General features: G+C 41.5%; 2 protein-coding genes across 2 annotated transcripts; one reads left to right on the top strand and one right to left on the bottom strand.

Annotated features, from left to right (window-relative positions):
- Window positions 1-4,224: 4,224 nt before the first annotated feature.
- On the bottom strand, window positions 4,225-9,032 carry yipf2 (Yip1 domain family, member 2). Its single transcript, XM_084926912.1, has 9 exons — window positions 8,728-9,032; window positions 8,511-8,576; window positions 7,321-7,475; window positions 7,155-7,235; window positions 6,968-7,055; window positions 6,397-6,513; window positions 6,143-6,309; window positions 5,590-5,772; window positions 4,225-5,505 (listed from the first exon to the last, which is right to left on the bottom strand). Exons 2-9 carry the CDS (start codon window positions 8,539-8,541, stop codon window positions 5,410-5,412), a joined length of 918 nt encoding a protein of 305 aa, XP_084783038.1. The 5' UTR covers window positions 8,542-8,576; window positions 8,728-9,032; the 3' UTR covers window positions 4,225-5,409.
- A 732-nt stretch (window positions 9,033-9,764) lies between these two features.
- timm29 (translocase of inner mitochondrial membrane 29) lies at window positions 9,765-12,055 on the top strand. Its single transcript, XM_084926913.1, has 2 exons — window positions 9,765-10,235; window positions 11,373-12,055. The coding sequence occupies exons 1-2, from the start codon at window positions 10,130-10,132 to the stop codon at window positions 11,969-11,971; spliced, it is 705 nt and encodes a 234-aa protein (XP_084783039.1). The 5' UTR covers window positions 9,765-10,129; the 3' UTR covers window positions 11,972-12,055.
- The last annotated feature ends 894 nt before the right edge of the window (window positions 12,056-12,949 follow it).

Genomic DNA, 12,949 nt, shown 5'->3' on the forward strand with positions numbered 1-12,949 from the left:
AGGGTCTAAAAACAAAATTAAAAACTTGGGTTTCACAAATGTTTCTAATCTCCAGCAGTGTTCTGAACATGCATGTGTTTATATGTAAGTGTTTTCAGCCAAGCTGTGGGAAAATGAAGAGGATGTATTCAGTTTGAGAGGTACAGTATTGAGGAAATCCACACTGAGGTGTTTGTACTTGAGGTAAGTGTTAAGGACAACGGTTTGGGTGGTTTCTCCTAGACTCACTGGTACAATGCTGTTCCAATAGCCATAATAAAAATACCAGCTACTCCAAATTCAATTGGGTAGCTAGATGTAATTAAAGATGAGAGCAGTACTTACTGAGATCATAAAGCGTTTAAATTTATAAAATTGTATGTGGAACTGGGATTGCACTCCATTTAGAGCACAGTTGTCAAACTCCAGGCCTTGAGGGCCGGTGTCCTGCAGGTTTTAGATGTGTCCTTGATCCAACACAGCTGATTTAAATGGCTGAATGACCTCCCCAACATGTCTTGGAGTTCTCCAGAAGCCTGGTAATGAACTTATCATTTGAATCAGGTGCGTTGACATAGGGTGAGATCTAAAACCGTGCAGGACTCGAGCCCTTGAGGCCCGGAGTTTGACACCCCTGATTTAGAAGATCTTTCTCTGGTCTGGAAAAAAGGTTGGGTGTTTTTTGTTTTTTTCCAAATGCTATTTTTTTAAAAAAACAAAAAAAGCCCCAAAGCCTTCTGTAAAGTTAGGGCATCTCACATTTAAACAGAGATTAGTAGAAACGGTTTGAATCATATCTGTCAAAAAGATTACAGTTTATAGATGTAAATGGGAGTTGCACAAAACGTTCCATGGAGTTACGCTCTCTGGACTGTTGCTTGTTAAATTACACATGCTTCCCTTTGATGATCCTGTTAGAAAGAAAACTTCAAACACTTTCATTACTAGAATTAGAATAGAATTCAACTTTATTGTCATTGCACAGGTACAGGGCAACGAAATTCATTACTAGACAGATGATACCCAACTTTCTTTATCCATGAAGCCATTTTTAGAAGGAGTTTTCCTTCAGTGTGTTATTTGGCTAACTGTTAAATCAAGAATCCAGTTTAAAAACCTTCTCCTCACATACGAAATCTTGAACAATCAGGCCTTGTCTTGTCTTAAAGATCGCACCTTGTTCTAACAGAGCACTTCCCCCTCAGGGTGCGGGTTACCTGAGGGGGAAGGGATGTTATAAAAGTGGAATAGGAAGCATGTTTTAGCTGTCAGGTCTTTCTTCCGTGGAACTAGTTTCCTTGTTTGTTTCTGTACTTTCAACAGGTCTAGAAGTTTATTTATTGATTTAAAAAACACAACGATTTCGCTTTCATTCACCCAACTATAGCTCTTAGTTAAGCTGGCTTATGCAGGCTTAAGTGAGTCTACATACACATTTCTGGTTGGACAGAGGAGGGAGAGGGACATTCACCCAGTCCAGACACGCTGTAAATAAAAGATGGATGTGGTCACCAAGTGATCACCCATTCATTTTGGCACTCCCCATGTTAAAGCCTTAAGGCCACCATCATGATGGTTTCTCTGAGCCAGAAGTGATCCTGTTTAGGGACATGATGGAGGGTTGAACGTTAGGGTGGATTACGTTAGGGAGGATTACGTTAGGGATTGCCTCTGAGCTGAAGTTTATGGCAAGAGTGAAAGGGAAGGTTTGCAAGATGGTAGTGAAGCCTGGTGCGAAATATGGCTTAAAAATTAGGCTGAGCTGGAGGTAGCATAGTTGACGATGTTAAGATTTTTACTGGGGAGTGACCAGAATGGACAGGATTAGAAATTAACATATCAGAGGGACTCATCAGTTTTTCCACCTTGGAGACAAAAGTTAGAGAGACGAGACACAACTGTCAGAGAGGAGGAAGACCACAGAGAAGATTCATGGATGTAATGAAGAAGAGCACACAGAGGGTTGGTGTGACCTTGGAGGATGCAAAGGATAGAATCCGCTTGAAGCAGATGATCTGCTGTGATGACCCTAAATTTACCAGCACAAGAAATATTGTTTGAAATATATTGAATATAAGTTGCGATCATACATTTTTTGTTGATAAGCTCAAATGGAAAAGAAATAGGAAAAACTTATAAAAGACTTGCATCAGCTTTGGCTTGCTTCATATAGTGAATCATGTAAGGTTTATATGATTTACTCATGAAAGTGGCCACTTTCTCATTACTTTCATATATTGTTTTAGTAAGTATCCAAAACATACAAGTTTCATTTATATAATTTTTCAAGGGATCTTATATCTGTTTTCACTCTTGTATGCTTTTCATACAAGTTTCACACAAGACAGATACAAACTTTAGAGATTTATATATATCTTTTCCATATGGGAGAAGATGAGAAAGAATTGAGAAAATGGATAGAGACAAAAAACAAAAAGCAAACTCTTCTGTAGTGCATTTAATGTTTACTTGATGAAGAACAGTGTACAAATACTGGTCACGCTCTCTTATCTACCTTGTTTTTCTTAATGGAGCTGGTTTTAATAGTTGTGAATGCACGAGCATAAAATCTTCAGTTGTATCTTTAAATTCATAGTCTGTATGCGTTACTAATATTCTGCTTAGCATACAGACTCCTGTGGTTCACTCAGTGTAAGCGGGGCCTATTATTTCTAATATTATTATTGTGCTCTGTTCCAGGAAAGCCTGTTTTAAGTAAATAAAGTACAATTTATCGTGCGTGTGTGAGAGATCCATAGTCTGGGTAGTGCCGGGGCAGCAAGTTTAATCTGGTCCCGTCTCTCCACTGCAATCCTGCAGTGTTATTTATTTTTTATCTGAATGTGGGAAGGCTGCTTTCTGACTCAGATGTAGTAGGCGTTAAGATGATCACGAGGCTGATGGAGTCAGCAAAAACCTCCTCTCACGTAGCTCTGGATGACAAGGGGAAAGAGTAAAAATACATGGGATTTGTTATTCTAAATATTAGCATCAGTCTCAAAAACAATCCTTGTGATTCGAATTATGTTGTTTTGTCCTGTTACTTTTGAGATTCTGAAAATGGAATACATATGAAAATGATGTGTCCCTTCTTATTTCTAATAATGACAGACAAGTTGACGGATTAGGCCAACAAGAGTCTGCATGGATTGATGTTTGCAGACGACATAGTGATCTGTAGTGAGAACAGAGGGCGGACGGAAGAGAACCTGGAGAGGTGGAAGTATGCTCCAGAAAGAAGAGGAGTAGACTAATTAAGGCGGATGACTTTAAATACCTGGGGTCAACCACCCAAAGCAACGAACAGTGCACGAGACAGGCGAAGAAGAGATTGCAGAATGTGTGGAGACAGGTTTACAAGACTGTTGAGAGACCTGCTATGATGGTTTGAAGATGGTGACACTGACATAAAGACTGAAGGCAAAGTTGAAGTTGGTAGGATTTTCATTGGGACAAGATTAGAAATGAGTACATGAGAGAAACAGTTCAGGTGAAGAGAATTGGAGTCAAAGTTAGACATGCAAGGGTGAGATGGTTCTTGCAGATAAATGACAGTAAATACGCTGGACAAAAGATGCTAAATATGAAGCTGCCAGGGAGAAAAGGGAAGATTGCAGAAAGGTTCATGGATGTAGAGGAGGGCATGAGGAGGGCTGGTGTGACAGAAGAGAGGGAGGCTAGGGATAGGGTGAGATGGAGTCCGATGATCCACTGCAGATGTGCACTGATGACGAGATGTAGTTACATTTCTCAGGAGATGCATGTCAGGTTACATTTTTGGTATAAGGTTTCAGCAGGGTTTGCTGTTACAATGTACCTGGAATGGGAATAGTGTATATCACGATGATGGATTATTTCAATTTAATTTGGAATATTTACAAAACAAAAATCTTAAATTGAAAGAAGTCGAAGTTGAGCTTTAAAGCAGTCAAGCATCTTCTCAAATCATTTCACTAACACAAAGTCAAAGTAGGTCAAATTCATTCTGGGCATACCACCATTGAAACCAGGTCAGAATGAAGTATGTTGAGAAAAAAACAAATCTAGACAAATGTCTGAAAATCTGTGTTAGACATCAAGTCTGAACCAAAGCCATGTCTCTAGTCTACCTGTCACATAAGGGACCTAGTTCAAGTCAATCTTTGAAGTTGCTTAAGGTGATTCACATCGCTCAACTGCAAACCTTGTAATCCCTTTCAGCTGTGAGTGATCGAAGATTGGAACAGTAATAAGATCCAAACAATCTGGAGTAGAGAATCTGTTTATTAATACAACCATACCTGGGTTCACAGTAGGAAATAAATAGCTCTACATCCATCAACCCTTTCTTCATTTTACACTGAACCGTCTATGTATGTAAAGCAGCTGAGGTCATTCTGTGACTGAAGGCTGAAGAGTGGCGGTGATGTGCTGGAGTCCCTTTGCAGGTTCAATAAATTCTTTTCCGCACATCCGACTGAAGCAAACTATACACGGGAACGCCTCGGGATTCAGTGTTGTGAGTAAAAACGGTAAACTACATTTCCACCTGGCAGAGAAGGAGTTTCAGTTTGTGATAGAATAACTAATAAGTTAGAGCCAACCTAAACATGTATATTCTTCCGGCAGGACCACATAAACTCTATTTTATTTTACAATCATCTTTTGACCAGTCCGCAGCTTTACAGTTCAGAGATTGCTTGACTTGAGAGCATCTAACAGTGTCTTAAGGGCAGTATCACTACATGTTTAATACACAAATACCCCATTATTGTCCCTTTTCTATGTATCTGTATGTGCAGAGTGGATGCAGGGAGGGAGGCAGGCATACCCCTGCTTCTAAAATTAAAGTGATGTACACACCAACAAATCAATCACTGTCATCTAATAATATCAATTATAACATTCGGAGCTTTGTAAAACAGCTGTTGAACAATGTTTAAACTCTTGTGCAGTGCCACATGTAATTCCATCTATGAGGCCACAGGGTTGACCACAAGCCACAAAATGTATTTATATGAGAAATGAGACATTTAGGGCATTCTCATTAACCTAATCATTTTAAACTTGAAAAATCTGGTTGTTGTCCATGTGATGTGTCATAAGGATAAATGAGTAGGAGTGACATTGTTTTATGTATTAGCTTTTGTAGTGTCTCCCTGCGTCCTTTAGGACATCATGAAATGAGCGGATGTCACAGTGTTAAAGAAGGCCTGCTCAATCCACCACATCATGAAACATCAGTCACAGTAGAAATACAGATGAACCACCCCAGGATAAGTTAGACAAACGAAACACACACGCAAATACACACAACCGTCCCAACACTTTATCCATGAAGCATTAAGTGAATCACACCATGGTGATAATCAACACTGTCTCCTCCAGTCTAGTCGTTTTCAATCTGTCAAAAAAGACGGTCTTCATTTCCCTGCTGCTCCTCAGTGTTGGTCAGTCGGTTTTGAAGGCCAGCGTTGTGTGATTGTGGAGAGTTGACGTAGTAGGAAGAGCTGTTGGTGGGGATGTTTCTGCGTGAAAGAAGTAGAGCTAGAAGAAAAGAGAGGAGATTGAGTATCTGGTTCAATGTAAAGGTGTCCTTCCATACATCTGAGATCCACGCAGCTCACCGACCTTACAGCCAACTGCCAGCAGTGTGTGCAAAACCACTATGGTCACTACTGTAGCCACCGCCGTCACCTTGGTGTCATCACGGACAACGGGCCAGAAGGTGAGGACCAGGACTGAGCCTGAGATCACCATGGCAATTAGGATCAGCGTCCAGTGCAGCCAGTCATATGGTATTATCCACAAAACCTGAAGGTGACAGGGTGAACTTTTATTCAGCTAATTATTGTTTCTGCTTTGGTTTCTGTTGAAATTTACCAAAGTTTGACCTTTTCTTTTGGCAGTGGCCTGGGCCACAGCTGCCAATCAAAACCTTAAATGAATTATTCAGACAGAACATGTTACTCTTCAAAAATACTCAAAACATTGGGCAGAACAAACCTCTGCACTCATTCAATATGAAGAACCAAAGGTGAGTTTTGACATTACGGCAAGTTACATAGAAAATGACATCAGAGGTTTCCGAAAATGTGAGCTATATTATACATGTATATCATGTATCATGGGTGAGATCATTTATACAACTTATTAAACCTGTAAACACCACAGATGTACTCACAGAGGTGGGGATATAGATAAAGAGCGAGTAGCCGTAAACACACACAGTCTCCAGGAAAGAATAGCCTCCAATCTGCCTCTCGGCCCCTTGCCTCCAGGTCAAAAAACCCCACAGCCCGATCGGCACCAGCCAGGCATACATAAAGATCACTACTGCAGCAATTGTCACTAAAGGCAGAGAAACAAGACAGAGCTATGCAGATCCAGTGTGCTACAGTGACACAGAGTCAAACTGAGACCGTGTGCAGCACTAACCTCTGTGGAACTGTGGTCTGTAGTGGAAGGTGGGGTTTTTCTGCTCAGCAAGGAAGGTGGACAGGTTCCCACTAATCACCACAGAAAACACCAGTGTGACACAAATCCAGAAGGGACCTGCACAAATGCACACTTATATGAGTGCATTCATCTTCTAATTCATCAATGTCAAAAAATTGATGGACACTTTGTTGATCCTTTGAACCTATGGGCAACAAACAGTTAAAACTGGAATTACAATAAGTGACACCTGAACAGCTTTTTAACATGTATCAGAAATGCCTGAATCACATGAATTAACTGATACATTCAATAAGATAATAAAGACCCTGAGACATTAAACACATTTAGCATTAAAAAGAGGCTTACCTTGGTGCAAACCAACAGTAATCTGGCCCTTAATCTCCTACCTACCCACCTACGACTCATCTTCAGGCATAGCTAGAATCTAATTTCTCCTACCAAAAATCTACTTACAGCCTCGACATGCCCCCCATAAGACAAGGCACAGTGCAAAATATGTTCTTCCTGCAATACAGTTTAATAATTAAATATGTCTTCTTCCACTTACCATACAGATCTGGGTTACTCCTAAGGTAGTATTTGATGAAGTTTCTTCCAGGCTGTGGCATCACTGACCCCTTCACTCTGTCCAGCACCTGCATCATGATAGGGTCAAACAAAAGAAACATGTAACTTCAAACTGACTGACAAAGACTTTATGTGTAGACAAAGTGTCAGGTAGATGTCAGGCATACCTGCATTGTGTCCACATCGAAGAAAGACTGATAATACTCAAAGGTCCAGAAGCCACCACTTGGTTTCTGCCCTCCTAACAGCTGGAAGCACAGACGTCTATCAGCTGATATGCACTCAAAGTAGAAACTCAAACTTTATTCGTAGTCCACACAACTTTTTTTTTACCTCTGAACTCTCTTGCTGACCCTCCTCGTCCTCAGATAGGTCTAGCTTTACATCTTCTCCTGCTGATGCTGCTGTGTTGGGGGTGTTTGAGCCCGACATACTGAGTGTGGAGGCTCCAGGGTCTGCCGATAGCAGCTCTGCTGCTTCTTCAAACTCTATGGACGCACATGGGCAAAAGGCAGTCGGTAAGCGCAGTTCTTCTGATCAGCACTCCCAAAGGGACTAAATTCCCATAGATTTCATGTTAAAATGTCAAACTTGATAGGATTGAAAAGCATATTTACAAACTGTTACTGAAAAAGCGATCTCAGTTTCTGTCTATAGTTTCCTAATTGATGTCACTGAACTGGACCGGTCCTGTTTTAATGATATTATCTGACAAAGAAAACAACTTCCAGCAAGAAGCTTCCATACCTTGTTTCATTTTATTCAACAGCAGTGTTGTGCTGCTTTAGATTACATAGTGTTGGTATCAGCCTGCCTCATAGAGAGACAGACTTTCTGTTAAAGGTTTTTAAAACACACACTTTATTGAATAAGACTAGAAAACAAGCAGTAAGAGAAGTTACCAACACACCATGAAGGTGTTTCAATAGCCATGCTAGCATGCCGTTTAGTAGGTCAGAGGAAAGACTTAGTATTTGACACAGAATACACTGGAACTCACTGTGTCATAAATCAGCAGGATGTTCAATACATCCATGCATATTATGCAAATGAAAACAAGCATAATTTTCCTGCAATCTGACCCATAATCGCCTGTGCAATCTACACAATGTTACATGTTGCATGAAAGTAAAAGAAATTACAATGAAGCAGGAAGAGCATCTTTACATACGACTGCGATAGCAGGGTATGGCAAGCAGATGTCGCTATTTGTCCTTTAGTAGATGGTTTTCAATCAACAATTTATTTTCAACGTTTTCACGGCGATTTCGTGATTCAGAGTACTGTACTATGTGCTCTGCATGGTCACTGCAGTATAAACCCCTTTACAGCCAATTAAAACCCCTAGGTAAGGGGAGAGTCCAGTTTCCTGATTCACGTGGACACGACAGCTTGGTTTCTGCGTAAAACAGATCTCCCAACTACCTACCTGGAACTAACACGTGACACAAAGAAACCCAGGCAGAACAAAACAAGCAGAAATTTACATCCTATATCTCCTTTAAAGATTCTGTCACATTTACCTTGAAACTGTAGGTTGTTTGGACTAGCCATGCCTCCAATGGACAACCAGTAACTTCATGCAAGAGCTGAGAGAAAAATGAACGTTAGTAAAGAAATGCTATGTCGAACATCTGTTAGTTCACTGACAAGAGAACCACTTGAAGTTTACAGTTAATGTATAATATAAAAATATTCAATTTAACACTTTAAAAGCCGATAAGAACAGGTGAAACGTACCAAAATGTAATAACCAGACAAGTAAAATATGTCTTGGCAGTCTGTCCTCGCTGCTCAGCAGGATCTTGCTGCTGATAATGATGATATTGAATGGCGTAATATCAACTACTCAGCAGAGACAGCGAATCCTACGACTAGCTAATATTTAAATTGTAAATAAAGCTAAGGTTAATATATTACAACAGCGTCTGTGCGGACTTAATAAAATGCTAGACATAACATTACAATGCTAACACCTGTCTTTCACAACCTTACAGGTCCTGCTGATACTGGAGTCATTTTAACACAGCTTCCGGTACACGTCACCGCGTAAACAAAGCTGTCACGTGGAAGCGCTCTTCAAAATAACTTTATTTGAAAGGTTCTAACGTTACAAAAAACACAAGAGAGTGCAGGCACGGTGGAGCAGATGGAGGTGAGTGTCAGGGGTGATTTGTGACAGGAGGATAGCAACAAGAACGAAAGGAAGGGTTCACGCAAGGCAGTGAGACCCTCTATCATGTCTAGTGGAGCTGTCGGTGGTCAGAAGTGAACATGGTAAGATTTCTGAGCAGTTTGGAGACGAAGTAAGAGAAGCAAGGTTGAGAAGAGTTTGATAGGGTGGATAATATATCGGACAAAGGATGCTGAAGGTGGAGCTGCCAGGTAAAAAAGAAGGTGTAAGTGTAGTGAAGGAGGACATAAAGGGGGTTGGTGAGACAGACGAGCATGCAAGGGATTGGGGGAGATGGAAGCAGATGATCTATTGTGATGACCCGTAAAGGGACCAGCTGGAAGATAAAGAAGTAGTAGTAATAGCAGTAGTAAAAGCATTAAAAGTATTGAAAATAAGAAATAAATGGCAGCAAAGATGGGCCACAGGGGCAAACTAAAGGCATTCATAGACTATACGGGGAAAATGTACCAAAGCAAGACAATAAGAAAAGGGAAAAATAATCAACTGATGATCAACTGCATGTGCATATGCAACTATCAGGGAAATATAATTTGCTCAGTGCCAAAGGGAAAGGGGAACAGGGGAACAGTGCTGTTAAATAGGGAAGCTAGAGAAATGATCAAACTAAAACACAGAAACAAGGGGGTGTAGAAGTTATTGGCAGTTATTGGAAATAATTATTAATGGTGGGACAGCAGCATTTTTGAGTTATAAAGAGAGACAGAAATTGTGAGCAGAGATGAAATGTAATTTATGGTAGCAGGGTGTGTATTTGTAGGCTAATTCTTTCTGGAGTCTCGCACCACCACTCCAGCCCAGTAGATGGCGGTAATAAACCTTTTTGTTAGCTGTCAACCAACAAAAAAGAAGTAGCTGCCATTTTGACTTCATGTGAGGTCCCTGTCACTAGTTAAAATGTCAATTCTGCATGAAGGTTAGAGTCTTTAGTGCAGAAGAGTCGTTAAAATGGCCTCGTTTCGTGTGGCGAGGATGATGTTCAGCTCTGCGGCGGAAGCAGCGGCGCCTCCGGGCACAGCGAGCCGCTGGGAGCGGCTGAAAAACAGCAAAGTAGGTGAGGAACTGAGGCACGGGTTAGCCACGTTAGCTGGATAGCAAGGGGGTTAACGGCCAGCTCGGTGGTAAACATAGCTTATTATAACAGAAACAGTCCCAGTTATTTTAATTGCTTAAATGACCATTTTAAACGCATTATTCTGCTAGTCTTTGTGCATGTTGGTTGCATGACAAAAACGGTTATACAGTATAGAGTTTTTTAATCCTCCTAACAACTATATGCCGCTGAATTGGGTTGTTGGCAGTGTTGCCAACTCCTCAGTAAGGAAAATCGCTATTGGCTGTCCTAAAAGTCGCTAGAAGTCGCCAAATGACGTCATCGCCTAATTTGCATAAATGGTCATGCTAATGTAATTGTAACCTACGCTGTTGGAGAGAGAAATAACATTGTGGAAGACACATAAAGTGAGTAAAAAACGTCCTAAATGCAGTTAGAATTTATTTAGAACTACAAATTAAATTTCTTTTAGCAATTATTATTTTTTAATGTCACAATTCCAACCCTGCTCCTTTACCCGGGCCTGGACCGGCAAAAGTGACCCGAAATTGGCACTCTGGTGGAGTTACTTTGTGTGTGTGTGTGTTTGTTTATAAGTAGTTTTAAACCTTGTGATCAACAAAACAGCATAACAGTAAAGGAAGAACTGACTGTTACAGTCAGTGCGGGAGCAGCGGCTTCGCTCATGCCCGATTCATTTGCCTTTTGGACGCACAGGTGTGAACATCTCCTGCCCTGATAGCAGCTGGGGGAGGACTATCCTCCGCCTGGGAGCGCTTTGGCACGGGTGAGGTGCCCACCGCAGCACCGCTGCTTGTTGAGAGTAAGAGCGATACGCGTTTTCACGTCAAAAAGTTGTCATAAATAAGTCTCCAATAATACCAGAAAAAGTCGCCAGATTTGTCGCTAGTCGCTTTTTAGAAAAAAAAAAAAGTCGTTAAGGGTGTCTGAAAACTCGCTAAATATAGCGACAAAGTCGCTAAGTTGGCAACACTGGTTGTTGGTGTGATAACGTCATAAATAGATGGTGATTAGACTCCTCCCACCTCCTGCAGCCGGCCAGTGTTTTTTCTTTTTTTGGCATGAGGAGAGGTGGTTTACATCCAGGCTTAGTTTTTCGTCCTCTGCTCCCTACAGGTGTGTGGTGTGGCAGCCTGCTCTCTGACTACAAAGAAGCGTGCAGAGAGGCGGTAGTTGGCGCCTGGGAGAGACCACTCCGAACATCAGTGTATGTGACGCTGTTGGGCGGTGCCTGGGCCTGCTTCTACACCAAACCTGACCGCTTGTCCTTCGACGACGCCCTGCTGAAACGTTCCAACCAGCTGGGACTGCTGTCCCCTTGGATCCGCAGCGGCATCTCTGATGTCCATGTACAGAGTCTGGTGAAGCTCCGTAATGAGGGCCGCCTCCGCCATGCCAGCCTGGGTCTTCTGTCTGTGGTGTACTACGCTGACTACGACCCGGACGCCATGCTGTATGAAGCCCAGTGCTCTAACTTGTCAGTGCCCTGGAGGGAGATCCCTCAGCGGGTGTTGGACATTGGCTTTGCTGGCAACTGGTGGATCCTGGACTCAAAGATGAAGGACTATGACGTGAACGAGGATGATTTCAAGCATCTGCCGGTGCACATGCAGGTAACGTCACCACCCAGCGTCGAGGAGGTGAAAAGGAATGAGAAGTTGCACAGAGATTCGTGGTTACCAGTGAGCGTGGAGGACAAGGGAGACGAAAACTAAAGTTGTAGACAGACGGAAAGGAGCAGCCTCGCACTCACACAGCGGGACAGAAGCCTGCCTGTGTACACACTCACACACACACACACACACACACACACACACACACACACACACACACACTCACTCTCTCTCTCTCTCTCTCTCTCTCTCTCTCTCTCTCTCTCTCTCTCTCTCTCTCTCTCTCTCACACACTCACACACACACACACACATCTCAGCTGACCAAATGATGATTCTGCCGCTGAGACAGAGGAAACATCAAAGTAAAAGGAAACGCTTAAATTCCTTCTGACATGTTTTTGTTTTATTACAGAAAATGTTGTATATCATTTATACTGTGAACCATGTGACAACGAGTCTGTCAGTTATTTACAGATGTTAAGGTGTAACATGAGATTTGCATTTGATCTGGATGTGATGCACTGATATGAACTCTGGGTGATTATTAAAGATCTGTCATCACTAATCAGACTGACATGACTGTTGTGGATTTTGTGTGTAACTGTAGAGTTTTTGAAAGCACAAATGCTATTGTTGTATTTAATTATAACAAAGATAAGGGAAAAGAACTGCACTGCTGCAAATACCTTTTCTTACATCTAGTTGCAGTAAAACTTGAGAATGGTAGTTATGAAACGTAACCATAACTGCTAATGACCAGAGGTGATAATAGATTCCCACTGAACAAAACTTTTATTGCAAAATCCTCAAGTCTGAAAAGTATTTTGTAGCAAAAAAAGTGGAGGTAAAACTGCAACGCTGCAATGTAGTGAGGAGATACAGAGCTACATTTTGGAAATACAATGAACAGAGTGTACAATTGGCTGTACACTGTGGAACAAAACAGATGAAAATAGAGATAAAATGAAGCTTATGTGCTTATAAACGATTATTAGTTACCCTATTAATATAAAAAAAAAAATACTAGTATTTCTTCTCATCTACCTGGTTATCCACACATAACCAAGCAATGTAGAGA

The sequence above is a fragment of the Perissodus microlepis genome, chromosome 4 (genome assembly GCF_051167445.1).
Source record: "Perissodus microlepis isolate ML-2025 ecotype Zambia chromosome 4, ASM5116744v1, whole genome shotgun sequence".
NCBI classification, from domain to species: Eukaryota; Metazoa; Chordata; class Actinopteri; order Cichliformes; family Cichlidae; genus Perissodus; species Perissodus microlepis.

Excerpts from the sequence above, each read along its gene's own strand:
- timm29 (XM_084926913.1), top strand. The coding sequence starts at position 10,130 with ATGGCCTCGTTTCGTGTGGCGAGGATGATGTTCAGCTCTGCGGCGGAA. Across the intron at positions 10,236-11,372 it reads GCTGAAAAACAGCAAAGTAG|GTGTGTGGTGTGGCAGCCTG; the intron begins GTGAGGAACTGA and ends TGCTCCCTACAG.
- yipf2 (XM_084926912.1), bottom strand. The coding sequence starts at position 8,541 with ATGGCTAGTCCAAACAACCTACAGTTTCAAG. Across the intron at positions 7,236-7,320 it reads GTCAGCAAGAGAGTTCAGAG|CTGTTAGGAGGGCAGAAACC; the intron begins GTAAAAAAAAAG and ends CTGTGCTTCCAG. Across the intron at positions 5,506-5,589 it reads TGCTGGCAGTTGGCTGTAAG|CTCTACTTCTTTCACGCAGA; the intron begins GTCGGTGAGCTG and ends CTTTTCTTCTAG.